The sequence below is a fragment of the Bos grunniens genome, chromosome 10 (genome assembly GCF_055505025.1).
Source record: "Bos grunniens cultivar Pamir isolate PY7600 chromosome 10, Bosgru_T2T1.0, whole genome shotgun sequence".
Lineage (NCBI taxonomy): Eukaryota > Metazoa > Chordata > Mammalia > Artiodactyla > Bovidae > Bos > Bos grunniens.
In genome coordinates this window covers 23,740,396-23,758,285 of record NC_141174.1, presented here as the reverse complement: position 1 = coordinate 23,758,285, position 17,890 = coordinate 23,740,396, and the positions used below count along the sequence as shown (strand labels likewise).

At 42.8% G+C, this 17,890-nt stretch overlaps 1 protein-coding gene across 4 annotated transcripts in view; it reads right to left on the bottom strand.

Annotated features, from left to right (window-relative positions):
- ZFYVE26 (zinc finger FYVE-type containing 26) overlaps positions 1-17,890 on the bottom strand; it is a 72,537-nt gene that overhangs the window by 52,613 nt on the left and 2,034 nt on the right. For 3 of the 4 annotated variants that reach the window (XM_086320082.1, XM_086320085.1, XM_086320083.1), the window contains exons 3-12: positions 16,893-16,971; positions 13,164-13,253; positions 10,757-11,258; positions 10,098-10,219; positions 9,365-9,529; positions 9,137-9,225; positions 8,036-8,199; positions 5,018-5,221; positions 3,187-3,798; positions 2,571-2,657 (exon numbers count right to left, since the gene is read on the bottom strand). In XM_086320082.1, coding sequence (XP_086176208.1) covers positions 2,571-2,657; positions 3,187-3,798; positions 5,018-5,221; positions 8,036-8,199; positions 9,137-9,225; positions 9,365-9,529; positions 10,098-10,219; positions 10,757-11,258; positions 13,164-13,253; positions 16,893-16,971 — 2,114 coding nt within the window. Of the gene's footprint in view, positions 1-2,570; positions 2,658-3,186; positions 3,799-5,017; positions 5,222-8,035; positions 8,200-9,136; positions 9,226-9,364; positions 9,530-10,097; positions 10,220-10,756; positions 11,259-13,163; positions 13,254-13,447; positions 13,732-16,892; positions 16,972-17,890 lie in introns of those variants that run through there. The other variant, XM_086320084.1, reaches the window with a different exon arrangement.

Here is a 17,890-nt window from a genome sequence, read left to right as displayed (position 1 = left end):
GGGCCCTGGCTGGACCCCTCCCTGGGCACACTGATGGCCCCAGGGCGGGCTTAATATGACCCCAGTGCCCATTTGGGTAGAAGCTTATACCAGTGGTTAGCAAGCTCTGGGTCTCAGAGCCCCAGGAGCTTTCAAATTACTTCTAGGGGTCACCGACCCCCATCTGCCCACTAAGCACTGTCAACAGTCTGAAAAAAAATAAAAGCACAACTATGATAGCCAGGAAGCAGCAGGATGCCAAAGAGGGTCACAAAAACTTTCTGACATAGAAAAGGTGGTCCTAGTACTTGAAAGAGTAGGTAACCAAAGTGTAAGGCCAGGCATGCTGAAGACCACGATATTGAAAGCCCTGGAGAAAAAGCATCTTCTTCTCAACACTTGCTTTCCTGAAGTGCTGGGGCTTTCAAGGCAAGCTTGCTATTCCTTGTTGTGAAGAATATGTAATTTGAGGGTAATGTCAGGCCACATAAGGCAGCCTCCTTGGCTTACTGTGGGGAAGGAACAGACAGCTGCGGGAAAGAGAAAATGAACTATGCATTTGGGGTTGGATCAGCCAGGTGAATGCAAACTATGCCTTTTGACTCCAATTAACTGAGTCACTTAAGGGGCTCAGCCTTTAAGTTTTCCGGTTCTCTCTCCATATCTTCCAGTCTGGCCAGGATGCTTGCATCTCTCATTGCCACTTATCTAAAGCCAACTCATTCGTCCATGTTTGGTTCAATAGTCAACTCTTTTATAAAACCTGTTTCTCTGCCTTTTCAGGCTATGCTGACCTTCCCTTCCAAGAGATCTCTTCTGTTTTCAGGCCATGCCACTGGGCAGTTTAAGTTTTTCATGGGTATTGTTTATGCAGGTAAATTATAAATTCTTCAAAGGCAAAGTCCCGGTTTATGCCTCATTCACCTCCCTCAAAATACCCAGTATTTTTTAGGGCACAGTAAACTATTTAAGAATTACCTGTTAATTATTTAAAAACTAACAAAAATCATAATGGAATATGACTATCCAAAATTTAATACTTCTGTATAATGCTCAATAGACAAAATGCAGCAAAGCTTGTAGCACATAATGACAGAATATTTTCCTTCAGGTATAAAGAGCTTCTTACAATTCAACAAGAAAGACAAACCCAATAGAAAATATGGACCTGAGACTGAAAATTATAAACAGCCAATAAATATATGAAAAGACACAGTCTCAAACTAAAAATTAGTATTAAAATGATGACACACCATTACTATACTAATCATATTGGCAAAGATTAGTACTACTCGTTTTTTTTTTGATACTCCTCATTTTTGATGAGTGTATATTCAGATAGGCTTTTATATACAGATGATGGGAGAGTAGATTGGCCTGCCTTTTTGGGGGGCGATTTGTTACATCTATATTTTGTACCCACATATACTTTGACTTGGTGAAGGCAATGGCACCCCGCTCCAGTACTCTTGCCTGGAAAATCCCATGGACGGAGGAGCCTGGTAGGCTGCAGTCCATGGGGTTGTGAAGAGTCGGACACGACTGAGCGACTTCACTTTCACTTTTCACTTTTATGCATTGGAGAAGGAAATGGCAACCCGCTCCAGTGTTCTTGCCTGGAGAATCCCAGGGACGGGGGAGCCTGGTGGGCTGCTGTCTATGGGGTCGCAAAGAGTCGGACACGACTGAAGCGACGCAGCCGCAGCATACTTTGACTTTCTGTTAAACTGCTGTCTATATTATAGATATATTCACACAAGTATGCATAGACATACATACAGGGTTGTTTACTGTAGCACTGTTTATAGGAGCAAAAAACTAGAAACAATTTAAATGCCCACAAAAGGGTACGTAGGACAATGGACTCCTAAGCAGTCTTTAAAATAAGTGAAGTGACTTCTCAATACGGAGTATGATACATTTACATATGTAAGAGAATGTAAGTGAAAAAAGAAAGTTGCAGCTCTCTCTATATGGTAACAGTGAATCTATATATCTTCCCAGGTGGCACTAGTGGTAAAGAACCTGCCTGCCAATGCAGGAGACGCAAGAGACGCAAGTTTGATCCCTGGGTTCGGAAGATCCCCCTGGAGGAGGGCACGGCAACCCAGTCGAGTATTCTTGTCTGGAGAACCCATGGACAGAGGAGCATGGAGGGCTACGGTCCATAGGATCACACAACTGCAGCAATTTAGGGCACATATATATGCTTGCATTGCATAGAGAATTTCTGGGAGAAAACTACAAGCGGGGGTTATCTTAGGGGAGTGGGATTAGGATAATCTTAGACCACTTTTGTTTATACTTTATTTGGAATTGCTCTAAGATACTTTATCTTTGGGTGGTCCAGTGGTTAAAGACTCCACATTCCCCGTGCAGGGGCCCATTTGGATCCCTGGTCAGGGAACTAGATCCCACATGCCACCACTAAGACCTAGCACAGACAAATACATAAATAACAATTTAGAAAAAAAGATACTTTATCTTTAAGAATTGCTTGACTGTTTTATCTTTAAGAATACTAAACAAGCGGCAATACACCATCTGCCTGGTGCATGGGATGGAGGCATGGGGAGAGCTCTTTGGATTACCTGCCCGGCTCTTTCTTGTCCGACGACCCCGGCGGAGACTGGGGTGCCGTGTGGTGATGGGTCGGTATCTTCGGGAGGGTTGTTCCTCTGAAACAGCAAACCCAGTGGGTCATACGGGAGGGTGATCAATTTTTTTTCTAATTGATGTATCACTGCTGCTGTACAGTATTATATAAGTTATAGGTGTACAATATTATATAAGTTACAGGTTATATATAACATATAATGTAATATTGTATATTACAGTTGCACAATATAGTGATGCACAATTTTTAAAGGTTATACTCCATTTATAGTTATAAAATATTGGCCCTATTCCCCGTGTTGTACAATATATCCTTGTAGCTTATTTTATACCTAACCGTTTGTACCTTTTACTCCCCTACTCCTATACTGCCCCTCCTCCCTTCGAGGGTGACCAATTTTGAGTTGGTCCACCTCCTGGGGTAATAACAGGGAAGATCTGAACCGGACTGTGAGCCGTGGAGCAGTCCCCGAGTTCTGACAGGGGTGGCTCTGGTGATGTGTCTGGAGCTAGTTGGCTCTATGCACTCCTAGCTGTCTCCCGTATTCCCGAGATGCTTCTTCCACCTCCCCTTCTGTTATCGCCTCTCACCTGAGCCCTGGATGCTGGTCACCACCTTGTACCTCCACTGGGCCTCCGAGAGAACCTTGGAGAACTGGTGCAGGCGACTCTGCAGTCCGTCTCTGCTGCCCGAGCCGCTCTGGTCTTCCAGCAACTTTGGCTTCTCAGGGGGACCGCGGCTGCTCAGCTCATCCAGCTGCTCCTGGAGCAGCCTGAGGAAGGCTCCTATCGCAAATTCATCAGCCAGGAACCCACTGACACTGCTCGTAAAGTGCTTTAGGTCCAAAAAGCTGTGCCCGTGAGGCTCCGGGGAACTGTCTTTTGGCTCTGGCTTCGGACAGCTTGGAACTGTGTAGGCCAGGCCCCTGGCGGTACCCAGGGCACCCTGTTCTGACTTCCTCTCAGGCTGTGCTATGTGCTGAGGGCTCTCTGATGGGGACCTCAAACCCAGCGGGCCTTTCCCCTCAACATCATCGTCCTCAGCGTAGTCCTCGGGCAGGTGAGGCTCTGGGTGAAGATCGGCAGAGGTGATAAGGAGCAACGAGAAGACGTTTTCTAGAAGTTCCAGGCACAGAGAGTCAGGAATACTGCACAGATACTGTTGACACCTGGCCAGGTATGTTGAGAAGAGATCTGAAGCACCTGAAGCAGCATGGGTAAGAGAAGAGGCCAGAGAAGGAGAAGGAAAGAGAGAGAATGCAAACATTAGAAAGAGTATTTGCCAGACTCAAACACTTTCCCAACTTTAACTCATTTCTTTCTTTGTAACGACTCGGGGAACTGTGGTTACAGTCAGAAGAACGAGAGACCGCTGAGCCATGTCTTCATGATTTGCAGAAAGATTTTGTTCCCTTAACAAAAAGCAAAGCTGACTGAGCACTCAAAATTTTGTTTCTGCTTTTTGAAATTAGATTATTCCTCATCTCGGAGAAGCACTCCATATTTCAATTCCTACAATGAAGACAGCCTTATCCCTCATTTCCATTTTCATTCAGTTACACTACAGGTGGCCACAGGCTACCCAGATCGCTTAAGACATACTCACTGGTCAAAAATGACCATGCTTAGAGGTGAAGGTCTATTCCAAAGCTGCAAGGGAGAGATATATGAACACAAGGCACAGAAGGCATCATAAGGAGTTGCAAGTTATTAAGAAAAATGGGAGAGAATAGGACAGAAGGTTCTTTCAAACTGTAGGCTGTGACCCAAGACACTGACTTAGCTGCACTTGAAAAAAATGAAATAAAATAGAAAAATAATCTGGAGTGTGCTCTGTATGGAAGGGTAAGCAATGTTTCTTGAAAGTTATTTCAGTTTTGTTGTTGTTTAGTTGCTAAGTTGTGTCTCTTTTGTGATCCCCAAGGACTGTAGCCTACCAGGCTCCTGTCCATGGGATTTCTTAGGCTAGAATACTGGAGTGGGTTGCCATTTCCTTCTCCAGGGGATCTTCCCTACTCAAGAGATCGAACCTGCATCTCCTGTAGTGGCAGGCAGATTCTTTACCACTGAGCCCCCAGGGCAGCCCTATTTCAGTTTATACGTCACATATATACATACACATAAAAGCACAGATTATATACCTAGGTACAAACTGAAGTGATGTAAAATACTGTGGGTTGAGTTAAAAAAAAAAAAGCATTTGGAAAATACGGTACTAGATCAGACTCTGAGAAGTTATATAAATCACTTGCTTTCTCCATGTCCCTTTGATTCACAGAGGCTGATACATGGAAGAAATTAATCATGGGCATAATAAAAGGCCACCTTCCAATCCTGGTGGAAAAGTGTTCCCACGCAAAGAGCCTCCTGGGGCAGGTGGTGCGCAGCTTCTGCTGGGGAAGGGGTGAGGGCAGCGCTGTACCTGGGGAGGAGGGAGGATCGTTCATGGGCTCTGCAACTGAGGCCAGGTCATCAGAGGGGCCGTCTTTGCACTGCCGGCACTGGGAGTGCTGGTGTGAGCTGACGCACAGGGCATAGATGGCGTACTTCATGGCACAGAAGCTCCGGTAGAGAGTCAGGCTCTGACTCTGGCTCAGGTGTGCGGGGACGAGGGTGTCAGCTGAATCTGAATTGCAGAGAGAAACAGGCAAAACTTCAGGGTTGCTCTTTTTAGGCCAGGGCCGCACTTGGGGCTGAAGCACAGAGATATCAAGCTACTAGTCCCCTAAGTGTTCTCACCCTCTTTCTTTTTGGGCAGTGTGATGGGTATCCCTTCCAGGTCTTGTTTCCTACTCAACAACAATGTCTAGTCCCCCTGTTTCCTCTTCCCCACCAACCTCCCCTCTACATGTCTGTTCAACCCAGGTCTCCTGGCTATTTAACAAGTTTTCCCCTTGCATTTCTTAAAATACTTGTTTTTCCTTTTTTAAATAATTAAAACTTGTAGAAGTTTAGTCTACTTTTAGAATGCCGCATTATCCAAGAGGAGGCTTAAAATGTGTTTAGATCAAGAAACAAGAGAGCAAAGGTAACACAAAATTTTTTTAAAAATTGATATTTTTAGGAAAGCCCCAAAGCAGACATCATGGGAAAAAAAATACAAACTCTGTTGAGATTCCTTTACACTTATTTAATAATTTATAATTTTTTATTAAAAATTTGTTTTGAATTTAGGAAGCAGGGTCCCATAATCTTTACAGAATCTCTAAACATCTTAATCTAGCCCAAATTATTTCCATAGAAGAAGTATAACCTGTTCAAAGAAATAAAGCAAAAAGAAGAAAAAAAATGTCACCCACAATCCTACCAGCTAAACACAAACCACTGGTAGGTACATTCTGGTTTAACCCCTTTCACACTTTTGTGTACAAGTGTATGTGTTTAAGTTGAATGTAACAACATTTTGTATACAATTTACTTTTTCTACTTCTTACGAATCCCTTAGAGCATAAGCACTGGATTATGTTTCTTTATAAACTAAATCTTTGCTGGCTGCATATAGTTCTACCATATGAACCCTTTGTTTAGGCATATTCCTCAAGGGACACTGGAGTAGTTAGGGATGCTTTGCTACTACAAACCCTTACAGGTTTCCTAGTGATCAGTTCCTAGAAGCTCGGCCTTGCCAAGGTCAGGGTAATAAATAGAACAAGGTCAATACTGTTCTATGGCCTTGACTTCTTCATGGCATTACTGCCCAGAGCCAGGACTTGCAAGCACCCAGACAGGGAGTGGCTCCAACATTGTTGTGCCAGACGCCACTCTTGCCTTACTCTGTACCGTGTGACACGCTCAGTTGTGTCCAATTCTTTGTGACCCCATGGACTGTAGCCTGCCAGGCTTCTCTGTCCATGGGATTTTCCAGGCAAAATACTGGAGTAGGTTGCCATGCCCTCCTCCTGGGGATCTTCCCAACCAAGGGATCGAACCCATATCTCTCATTGTAGGCGGATTCTTTACCCTCTGAGCCACCAGGGAAGCCCAAGAATACTGGAGTGGGTATCCTATCCCTTCTCCAGGGGATCTTCTCGACCCAGGAATCGAACTGGTGTCTCCTGCATTGCAGGCAGATTCTTTACCAGCTGAGCTACCAGGGAAGCCCTGCCTCATCCGAGTCCAGCCCTATTATCACTCCTCTTTGCCTCTTCCAAGTTCAAGATCTGAGTGTGTCCTGTGACAGAATTCAAATGCTTCTCTGGAAGATTTTTGTACCTATATGTGGAAAATAGAGTTCCAGTTCTTTTAGGAAATCTGCTAAAGTTGTCTACATTTCTAAAAAAAAAAAAAAGTGGAATGTAGTAACACTAGCTGTAGAGTTAGTGGTAGGTCCTTTAAAAAAGTAAATGGTGGGGTGGGATGAATTGGGAGATTGGGATTGATGTATATACACTAGTGATATTATATATAAAATAAGTAACTAGTGAGAACCTTCTAGAGAATGAAATGGCAACCCACTCCAGTATTCTTGCCTAGGGAAATCCCATGGACAGAGGAGCCTGGTGGGCTATAGTCCATGGGGTCACAAGAGGCAGACACGACCGAGTGACAAAACAGCAACAATGAGAACCTACTGTAGAGCACGGGGAACTCTACTCAGTGCTCTGTGGTCACCTAAATGGGAAGGAAATCCAAAAAAGAGGGGATATATGTATACATATAGCTGACTCACTTTGCTGTACAGCAGAAACTAACATAACATTGTAATGTAATTATGCACCAATAAAAATTAATTTACAAAAGTAAAGCAAAGCAGTATCTAGGCTGAAAGACATCTACTGCCATATGAAAATGTTTGTTTCTCCCAAAGGTAAGGTCCCTGGCCTATGTAGTAGATTGAGACCACACTATCGTATGATTTTTGAGAGCGGAAAGAAAGAGCTTGCTACGAGGGCTCTGAATTTACACCAAAGATCTAAGGCTAAAGTAAGGCTTTATTGCTGTTTAAGGCAAGTCTTTCTTTGGAAAGAAAAACTCTAAAAAAGTTTGAAAAAGAATGTTCTAAGAGAAAAATCCAACCTGTTCAATAGACTATGAAGAAGGTACAGGAGGGAAGGCAGGCACAAAATGTGCTACGAGACAGCTAATGGACCTTGGAGACTCACCAAGAACTGGCATAGATACTGCCAGTGACAATGCTGTGAATCGCCATGTCACATGACAGTTCCTAATTCCATGGAATGAGGGTATGCTTGTGGTTCCTGAGCTCGATCCCTAAGGGACTGCTCTCATAGGATTCCCTTGGCCTCACCTAGAAAGGGGAGGGTGTCCCTACATCTCATAATCTGATTGGAGCAAACAGCACTAATTTAGAAGGTACCTGCTGGACCACCCATCTTGACAGATCCCAGCAATCATGCTAAATAAATCTTGTGCTAAAAGAAACATGTGTAATACTTTCCTTGGGGGGAACCCTGCCTAGGTCACTCCTTCGCCAACTCACCATGCTCTTGCTGGGGGTCCTTGGCTGGCACCTTCTGTAGGAGCTTGAGAACATCTTCCTCCCTGAGGGCTGGAAGGTTTGTAAGGTGATGGAGAGAGTAGAGCACTGAGTGGCTGTCTCCACCATGTAAATGACACAAGAGATCTCTCTTTGGTATGGGGTTGCTGAAAGCAAAAGTTGGGAGGATGGAAGGGGAGACAGTTTAAATAATTGCTTGGGAAAAGACCAGTCTCCGTTTCCTCTTATTCTTTCTCTCTGGCTTGTAATACCACAGGTTTCACTTCCCCAAACACTAAATTTCAGATGGACAATGACAGAGGATAGCATTTGTTTTACCCTCAGAGAAGGACATCTATCAAACAAGCTTTTTACTTGTCTAGAAAAGATCTAGGAAGGGCCTTTGTGCTCAGCAGACTCTAAAAAGGCCCCACAGATTAAGCTTCCTAATTTCTGTAACCTTGCTAGCTGAGATCCAACAGGGGCTTCTCTGCTTTTCTTTGAGTCAGGGCCCCTCGCTACTTCCACCTCTGCTGGTAATGTGGGTGAAGAACAAAACAGGAACCCAGATTTAGGGAGGACTAAGGCTAAGTTATCAGGAAAACACAGGACCTCACACACATTTCCAAAGGCAGTTGTTGAATAAAAACGTGACTTAAGATAACATGCAGCTAAGGATGTAGACTACGCCCAAAAGCTGTGTGACTCTAGGCATGTTACTTAACACTTCTGGGCTTCAGGGGCCCCATCTTTAAAATGAGGATAACTTTGGTGTCTATCTCACAGGATTAGGGTCAAGCTCATTACGTAAATGACTTAAAGCAATCCCTGGTATACAGTAAGTGCTCAGGAAACACAAGCTTTTGTTTTTGTTATCATTGTCATCCTTAAATTATCCTCTAGTTATGACCTTGTGGCTGTAGTGAAGATCATCACTACTTGTATTTCTTTCCTGGTTTAATAGTTGGAAAAACTACTTGTTGTGGGTCAATACTGTCAACTCAAGACACTTATGGGGAAGATGTGTTGAAAAGGCCACATGCGTAGATTGTGGGGTCAAGTGTGCCCAGTGGTGGGAAGGGGGCTGGCGGTACAGAACCGTACCTGCTGTGCTGCACACACCACTCCAGGACCTCCAGGTGAGCCCACAGCCCATCGCAGGCATCCCTCAGGAGCTTATCACAGCCTTGGTCCTGCATTGATACAGGAGAAGAAAGAGATGCTGACTCGGGCCCCTGGGGTCAGAGGCTGTGACCTACTTCAGGACCCTGCCCCAGCCCAAAGCCTCATCACACACATTTCTGGAGGAGCTTGGGCTGCAGCATGAGTTACCTGGGTCCTGTGGAGTGTCTGGAGCAGGCTCTTGGCTGACGCTAGGCTCTGGCAGTGTGTCCAGCCCAGGAGCACGAGCAGTCTGCTGAGAGGCCTGAATTCTCTACTGAGCAGGCAGCCAAGACTTGGGAAGTCTTCCTCCTTCAGTAGGGTGAGTGCTGTCACCTGGAAGCCAAAGGAGACGGCTAGAGGACTTGCTGCGCATCAGGGTGAGAAGATTTTCCGTTTAGAAGGGAGGTTTCCAACAATGCCAGAAGCGGCCAGTTGTTTACAAAATGTTTACAAAAATACTAGATGGTAAGCTTCCTGAAGGCAGGGACTGACTTCTATTGTATCTCCAGATCCTAGCACAGGATGTAGCACAGAGACTAAGTTAATAAACAGTTGTTGAATTAAACTGGAGCTCAGCTGCAATGGAAGAAGGGTAGAGTAATTAGATTCCCCTGTTAATTAGGTGACATGTTGCTGCCACTGTCTCTTCTTCCTCACACTCTCCAGAAAGCTTACACATACCTGCCCAAGGACAGATACGGAATGAAATGCTGGTAGTTCTAAATATGAATGATACTGGTTCTCAGAGCCTTCTGGAATTGTGAGAGGGACACAAACTAGATGACTTACCACTAAACTGCTTTGCATTGGACAGATGAATGGGCAAGAAAGGAAGAATGAAAAAAACCTGGAAAGGATCCCTGGGAACTTGTGTGATGGAGAATCACTGAGTTTGACTTACCAGGATCTGCTCGAGGAAGTGCTTGCTGTTGCTCAGGCAATAGAAGTAGGCCACTTTCCAGGCGTGGGCTGGGTCAGGATTGGAGAACAAGGCTAGCATTGCCCGCTCAGGATCAAGAGGATCTGGTGGGAGTGAAAATTAACACAGACAGCCCAACTGATGTGAGAGTTCATTCTTTCAGAAAGTTACACCAGATTTTCTACTCTTCTATCTTAAAGACTCTTTCTTCTCTCGGTATGTGTGCTCAATTCATCAGTTGTGTCTAACTCTTTGCAACCCCATGGCTCCCCTGACCAGGCTCCTCTATCCATGGGATTTCCCAGGCAAGAATACTGGAATGGGTTGTCATTTCCTTCTCCAGGGGATCTTCCTGACGCAGGGATTGAACCTGCAACTTTTGTGGCTTCTGCATTGGCAGGTGGATTTTTTCCCATTAGCGCCACCTCTTTCCTGCTAGTGTATCATTTTTCCCCCATCACTCCATCTTGGACTACAAAATCCGTGCTTTCACAAAGCACAGATGCCCATTTTTACAGAACCCTTGCCCATTTTTCCTTAGCTTTTCCCATTAGATTTCCAGAGCAACATAGAAGACAGGGATTCAGAGGGGTTGGACAGGGTGGAATTGGCAACACAGGAGAAGCTGTGCAGGGACACACCTTTTCCTGAGGGCGTGGCCTTCTCTGCATAGGTGTGGCTGTACAGGGACACCAGGTCCCGCCCGGCCTTGTGCAGCAGGCAGCCCAGCAGCCGCTCCTCCCTCAGGGGACTCCCCTCGGACCTGCAGGCCTCCAGCAGCTCCTCACACAGGAGACGCAGCTCAGCCCCGAGCGGCTCTGCAGGGCAGCGCAGCATCCGCAGAGCCCCGTAGATGGCATCGACTGTCCCTGGGGGAGCGGCGGTAGGGCCCTGCAAAGTTCGCAGTGCCTTCCGAATGAGGTCTACCAGTGCTTTCTGCAGAGGCCAGCCTCGGAGGCCCGCACCATCAACCTCCCCAAGCAGGAGCTCCAGCAGGGCCTGTGCGACCTGGGGGGCCTCCCTCAAGAGATCCCAGAGCATAGACACAGCTTCTGAGCTAAGTCGAGGTGGCCAGCTCTCCTGCCTCAGGTTTCCATCAAGCACAGGGTCCACTCTGTCTTGTGCTAAGACCGCATACAGCTCCTAAATAGAGGATGAAGAGAGAGATGGGTGGTATGCCCAGAATGTCATCATTTACAAGCCTCGATGTTTCCCTCCTTTCAGTGTACACATGCATGGATATATACAATAGTAGCAGTAGCAAAGGTTTCTGTAGTCGCTACTATGTGCCAGGTTCTTTAGACAGAAAAATTAATACTTAAAACCACCTTAGGAAGAAGACACTACTATTATCCTCATTTTGAAGGTGTCCTCTAACTAGGGGGTTGAGGCAAAGAGAGATTTGTCCAAGGCCTCCATCCTCAAGCTAGTCTATCCACACCCCTACCCCCATTGCCCCTGAAACGTACACTGTCACACTAAATCAGGGACTGCAAGCTCAAGACCAGGTAACAAGTTTTTATAAGCACTTAAATTCAATTTTTATTTTTTATTTTTTTTTCTCTAATTTTATTTTATTTTTAAACTTTACATAATTGTATTAGTTTTGCCAAATATCAAAATGAATCCGCCACAGGTATACATGTGTTCCCCATCCCGAACCCTCCTCCCTCCTCCCTCCCCATACCATCCCTCTGGGCCGTCCCAGTGCACCAGCCCCAAGCATCCAGCATCATGCATCGAACCTGGACTGGCAACTCGTTTCCTACATGATATTTTACATGTTTCATTGCCATTCTCCCAAATCTTCCCACCCTCTCCCTCTCCCACAGAGTCCATAAGACTGTTCTATACATCAGTGTCTCTTTTGCTGTCTCGTACACCGGGTTATTGTTACCATCTTTCTAAATTCCATATATATGCGTTAGTATACTGTATTTATGTTTTTCCTTCTGGCTTACTTCACTCTGTATAATAGGCTCCAGTTTCATCCACCTCATTAGAACTGATTCAATAAATTCAATTTTTAAAAGAACACTACAGACTAGTTTTTAACCCTGGATCTAAATCCCAAGCAAGATTTCAGACACAGCCTGTTCTTTTCTTTTTGATTGTTTATTTTTTCTCAACTTTTAATTTTATATTGGAGTATAGCAGATTAACAATTTGGGGATAGTTTCAGGTGGACAGCAAAGGGACTCAGCCATACATATACATGTATCCAATCTTCCCCAAACTCCCCTCCTATCCAGGCTGCCACATAACATTGCAGATACAACCCATTTTTTTATCTTTCCATAAAACCTTCCCCAGTACCTCCAACCCACACAAGTCTCCCTCCTTATGGGGCTCAGTACCATATGGTTTAGTACATAATTGTGCTATGCACGTATTTCCTTCTTCCCCTACTAGACTGTATGTAGTCTTTAAAAGGCAAGATCTCTGGAGCCTATAATTTGTTTGGTAGGTTATTTCCCACTCTTCATTCCTGTGGGTGGTGCTCAGGGATACTTCTTCATTACCTGCCTCCGAGACAGTCAAAGGACCTTGAGTCCTAGTGAAAGTCCCTACCTTAAATCCTACTGTAAATATGTCTTTCATTAGCTGGTGGCCAGGTCATGAAGAAAATAAGCATTAAGCCTCAGAGCATCCCTCATGCACTAAAGGACAGATCTAGTTAAGATTCTGAATCTCTTCCCAGAAGGTGGTTGTGAGGATTAACTATAACATATTCAGTGCACCTGTTACAGAAAAAAGATTTTTTTTTTTTCCTTGTCTAAGGGATTTTTCCAGGCAAGACTACTGGAGTGGGTTGCCATTTCCTTCTCCAGAGCTATACTTAGTACTTCTGGCCAAAACACTTCTAGGAAGTCTACAATTAGATAAGATTTCCCTATCTGTAAATTTCCTTCAAGGGGCCTCCCCCTGGTCTGGCCTGAGAAAAGTGAACAGCCAGCATCCTGAGGGCTTGTTTCTGCTGGATCCCTGAAAGCTGGGCTTCTTGAGTGACTGCACACCTGGGAAGACAGAGCTGGGGCTCTTTCTCACCTTGAGGATGTCCTCTGAGATGTCACTTGGGAGGTCTTCTGACAATAAAAGAAACTCAAGTTTTCTCCGGAAGCCAGTTGGGAGTAACTTCTAGAAGAATCATACGAAGGAGCATAGAGATTAAGAATATGATTTAAGGGAATTCCCTGACTATCCAGCGCTTTCACTGCAGTGGGCCTCGGTCCAATTCCTGGCCAGGGAACTAAGATCCCACACACCACATGGAGCAGCCAAAAAAAAAAAAAAGACTATATTTTAGCTGAAAATTATAAGTAAGTACTTACTTTTCTCCCGTTCAGCTTATTTCTGCTGTTTTCTCTAAGATAAAGTACTTTCTTTCTTGATAAAATACTTTTGACCATTATGACCATTACATTTCTAGGTATGTTTTCATTCAGACACTTTTCTTTATAAACAAAAACAGCTAAACTGAACATATACTCCCCTTAAATACTAACACTGAGATCCCACACCGATCAGCCTCAAATGCCAAGGCTTGCTCATTTCATGTGATTTTTTCCCTCCCTAACTTGAGGACCTTCTCCAAGAATCTTCCTTGTGGTGTCCCAAATACCCAGTTATGAGTAAGCTGGGATGGAATGGCCCACATGATCCTTTTTTGGACCAACCCCCTATTTTTAATTTCCATTTTTAGTTAGAAAATTAAAGGGGGAGAGATCTAATGTTCATGAAACACTTATTCTGTGCCAGTTACTACATGCCAAGTTTTCATATGCTTTTAAAAATCTCATTTAATTGCTAAATCAACAAACCTATGGCCTTGGGATGTTTTAAGACATAATTTTCAGTAAAGATGAAATGATTAGGAAGTATTTTCCAATCATTTCAAGCATGAAAAGGAAGATGTTTGTTAAGGAGACATGTCATCAGAGATTAATGCATAAGGGAAGAGAAAGCTTCTGATTTATTCTGTACCTACTTATTTCACAGTAACTTCCCTTCAGCTGGTCCTTAAAACTAAAATGATAGTTCCCCTTTCTCTAGGCACAAATTCAAATAAGATGAAAGTCTGGGACTAATCCTGACAAGCACTCTTTAAAACTAGAGACACCTGTAAATCTTGCAGCTGGTTAAATCTTCCAGAAGATGGGTTTTATTGAAAAGTCTCCTAAGTCAAGGCAAGAAGCACCTGCAGGATTGTGTGTCTATTAAGCGAAGTTTAGAACATAAGAGCATGCTTACTTTATTCATGTGTCATTCATTACATCAGAGGCTAATAAGATCTAGTATGTTCTTGGTCCAAAATCCTTCTTACCATGCCCTCCCCTAATGCTCTATGCCACCTGAATGCATGCATAATGCTAGTGATTGGAAGGTGATAAAGAAAATTCATCTGGCAAGCTGAAAGTTAGTGGTTCCATTGAGGACTAGGAGGAAGGAATAGATAATGCCAGAGAGCAGGCTCTTAATAAAAGAACTGGTTAAGATTTTAGGACTTTCATTTAAAGTCCTAAAGACTGACTAGCTTGTATTTTTCTACTGGTGAGGTTACTTTATGTGTCTGCAGGGTCATAAACATTTAACATTTGTAAAACAGGCAAGAATTTGCCCAATGTTTCTAGGCACAGATTTTCTTATTAGAAAATCAAAGCCACATTCAATGTAGAGAAATCAGAGAATACAAACAGGCAAATGAAAACACACATTCACAACACACACATACCCCAACTCTTTCAACTGAAGGAGAACTATAATGACAACTGTATTCTACGAGTATTCAGACCATTTTCTATATATGCATATAGGCATGCATAACAAACACTGTTTTCTAAACAGCTTTTTCTTTTTCTTCACATAGCAGAATACAAATATCCTTCCACAAGACTGAAAATTCATTCACCATGTAATTTTAATAGTGCCATGGTATGTTACAAATAGATTAATCAGTTCTGGACTGTGGACATGGGAGCTGTTTCCATTTTTCCTCTTTTAGAAGCAGCAGGCTGTGAACATTATGCTGTTCACTTGATAAAACATAAAAAGGCAGAAGGCAAAAATGGATGAAGGAAAGGGAAAATGGAATCACTGTTTCAACAAATAATTAAAAAGGAGCTTTCAGTAGCAGGTGGTAGACAGGAGAAGGAGCTGCCAGCAAGTCCCTAGAAGATGAAGGCCGGTCTAGGATAAAGACTGGCTTTGTAGAACTACTCCAGAAATGCATTTCAAGTCTTGGTCCTTGTATAAAGTTTTAAAATTCTCTGAGGTCCTTGTATAAAGTTTAAAACATTCCCTAAACTGCTTAAATAACTGAGGCACTGGGGCTTTAAGGACCAGATGATCTTCAATGCTGGGTAAAACAACTCTTAAGTCTGTGAAAAGGAGCCAGGGAAGTGAAATTCACCTTCAGATCTGGTTGAGTAACTGTACAGAAATTTAACCACCACCAGTTAGCATAGAGTAAGCAAATATGCTCTGTGAGGCGAAAGTTCATCTGGTTTGACAAATTCCATGTGTGTACTGAAAAGGTCCTTGGTAACAGTAAGACATTTTTTTTTCCCCTTTTCTCTTTGAAGATACTTTTGGATATTTTAGTTGAAGATGTCTCTTTTAGATCTGAAACTACAGCCAACTCTGAATCACCCTGGGGTTGATTATTTCTCAGTTTTGCTTCTCTTTCTTCCCTCTCCTGCTGACCTTTTTTGTCATTTCTCTTTGCTAGTCCATTATCAAAAATCTGGATGATGAATGCATTTAGATTAGTAACTTCTGGTACTTTTTGAAATCTATGTTAAGAAAGGTAAGTGTCAGGCAAATTTGGAACTAAAGACAAAATTCATTTTGATGACCAAGAGAAGGGAAGAAGAAAATCAGGCTGAATTATAGACATTTAGAAAACAGAATTTACAGTTTCTTACTTTCCAGTCCATGTAGGCTAAAGATAACATTGAGGTGGGAAAAGGAGAGGACCGAGGAGTTGGAGGCAGAAGACCCTGGTTCTGGCTCCAGTTCTGCCAACTAACTTTATGGTGTGACCTTGAGCCAGTCATCTCTTTTTTGAGTCAGAGGTTCCTCACTTAAATCTTAAAGTGTCAACTTTAATACAAAATTGCCTCAGAGTTTCTTTAATGGATATTTATTTCTGATAAGTAACACATATTTCTAAACGAGCTAAGAACAGTAATTTTTCTTTTTTTTTTTTTAAGAACGGTAATTTTTCTTAAAAACAAACCCTAAACCCTTCCTTATGTTTTCTTTCACTATTAATTTATTCAGTTTTTTATTTGGTAACTTTTAGTTCCAGTCACGTGAGTTATTAACTTATTAATGAATGATGTTTAAATCAATACGATTTCACTGTACTGGACTAGATAAAATAAAATTTTTGTATCAACAACCAAGTTTTGATTTAGCCATTCTCCATTATTTGAGTATTACGAGGATTAGACTTTATTCACAGTCTTGTCACTTTCACCGAGTTCTCCAAAGTTCTCTTCCAGCACAAGAGTCACAGTGGTTTTTAACACAATGGTACCACCTCAAATGGTAGGTTGGTGACTCAATGCCAATGCAGGTTAGTAAATTAATAAATGAATTTAGGTAAGGAGACATCAATAAATATTCAAGCCAACCTCACTGCCAATACTGAAAAAGGAATACAACAAACCTCAAAATAAAGGAAGCAGCAGACAGAAGGGAAATTTCACAACTCCTTCCAAGTTCTTTTCAATCCTGGCCTCAGGAGAAAATTTGAAATGTAAACCTATTTACCTTTTCCAGGGCCAACCATTTTTCCAGTACAAGAAGCCAGACCCAGGCTAATCTTTGAGGACTGATATCCTGTCCACATCTGAAAAATGTAAAAAGAAAAAAAAAAATCTAAACAAAGAGTTTCTACTTATTTTTTCTTCTTTGTGATCCAAAATTTAGATTTCACTGCTCAGTCTGTTTTACACCTGAACAGATAAGACATCGCCCTAATGAGAAATTTTTGAATGTATGTGACAGATCAGTAAAGGGAGAATCAGAACAGAACTAGCAGCATTCACTTAAAAAAAAAAAGGGAAAAGGTCTCAATTCTATCTCTATCTCCTTATCTAGTCTTTCTTATTTTTAACAAAATAATATTCCATCAAAAGCCATAAAAGCAAAGCTATCTGAAACAGAAAACTTGAAATAGAAACTGGTATCAAGTAATCAAAGAAACCAGAAAGTTCATAAAAATTTAACTCTATGCTAAAAATAGGATTGGGGCTTCCCAGGTTGCCCTAGTGGTAAAGAACCTGTCTGCTAATGCAGGATATATTAGAGAGGTGGGTTCAGTCCCTGCATTGGAAGATTCCCTGGAGTAGGAAATGGCAACCCATTCCAGTATTCTTGCCTGGAGAATTCCATGGACAGAGGAACCTGGCAGGCTACAGTCCATAGGGTCGCAAAGAGTTGGACGTGACTGAAGCGACTTAGCATAAAAAACAGAATTACAGGAATTCATAAGCCTTTCTTTGAAGTTAGTAGTTTAGACAGTAATTGACTAGAATCCAAATTTAAAGGAAAAAAAAAAGGAAGAAAAGAATCATGTAAATCTCCATTCTATATGTAATACAATACTTTCTTATAAATAATTGCCAGAGTAAGGAAAAATGAGGGAAAAAACTGAAGTTTAACTCCTCTACCACTAACTGTTAATAGCACTGCTAAGGACTTCAAAATTCACACAGAGAACATTGGTTGCCAGGGGACAAGGAAGGAATCAATGCACAAACAGGTAG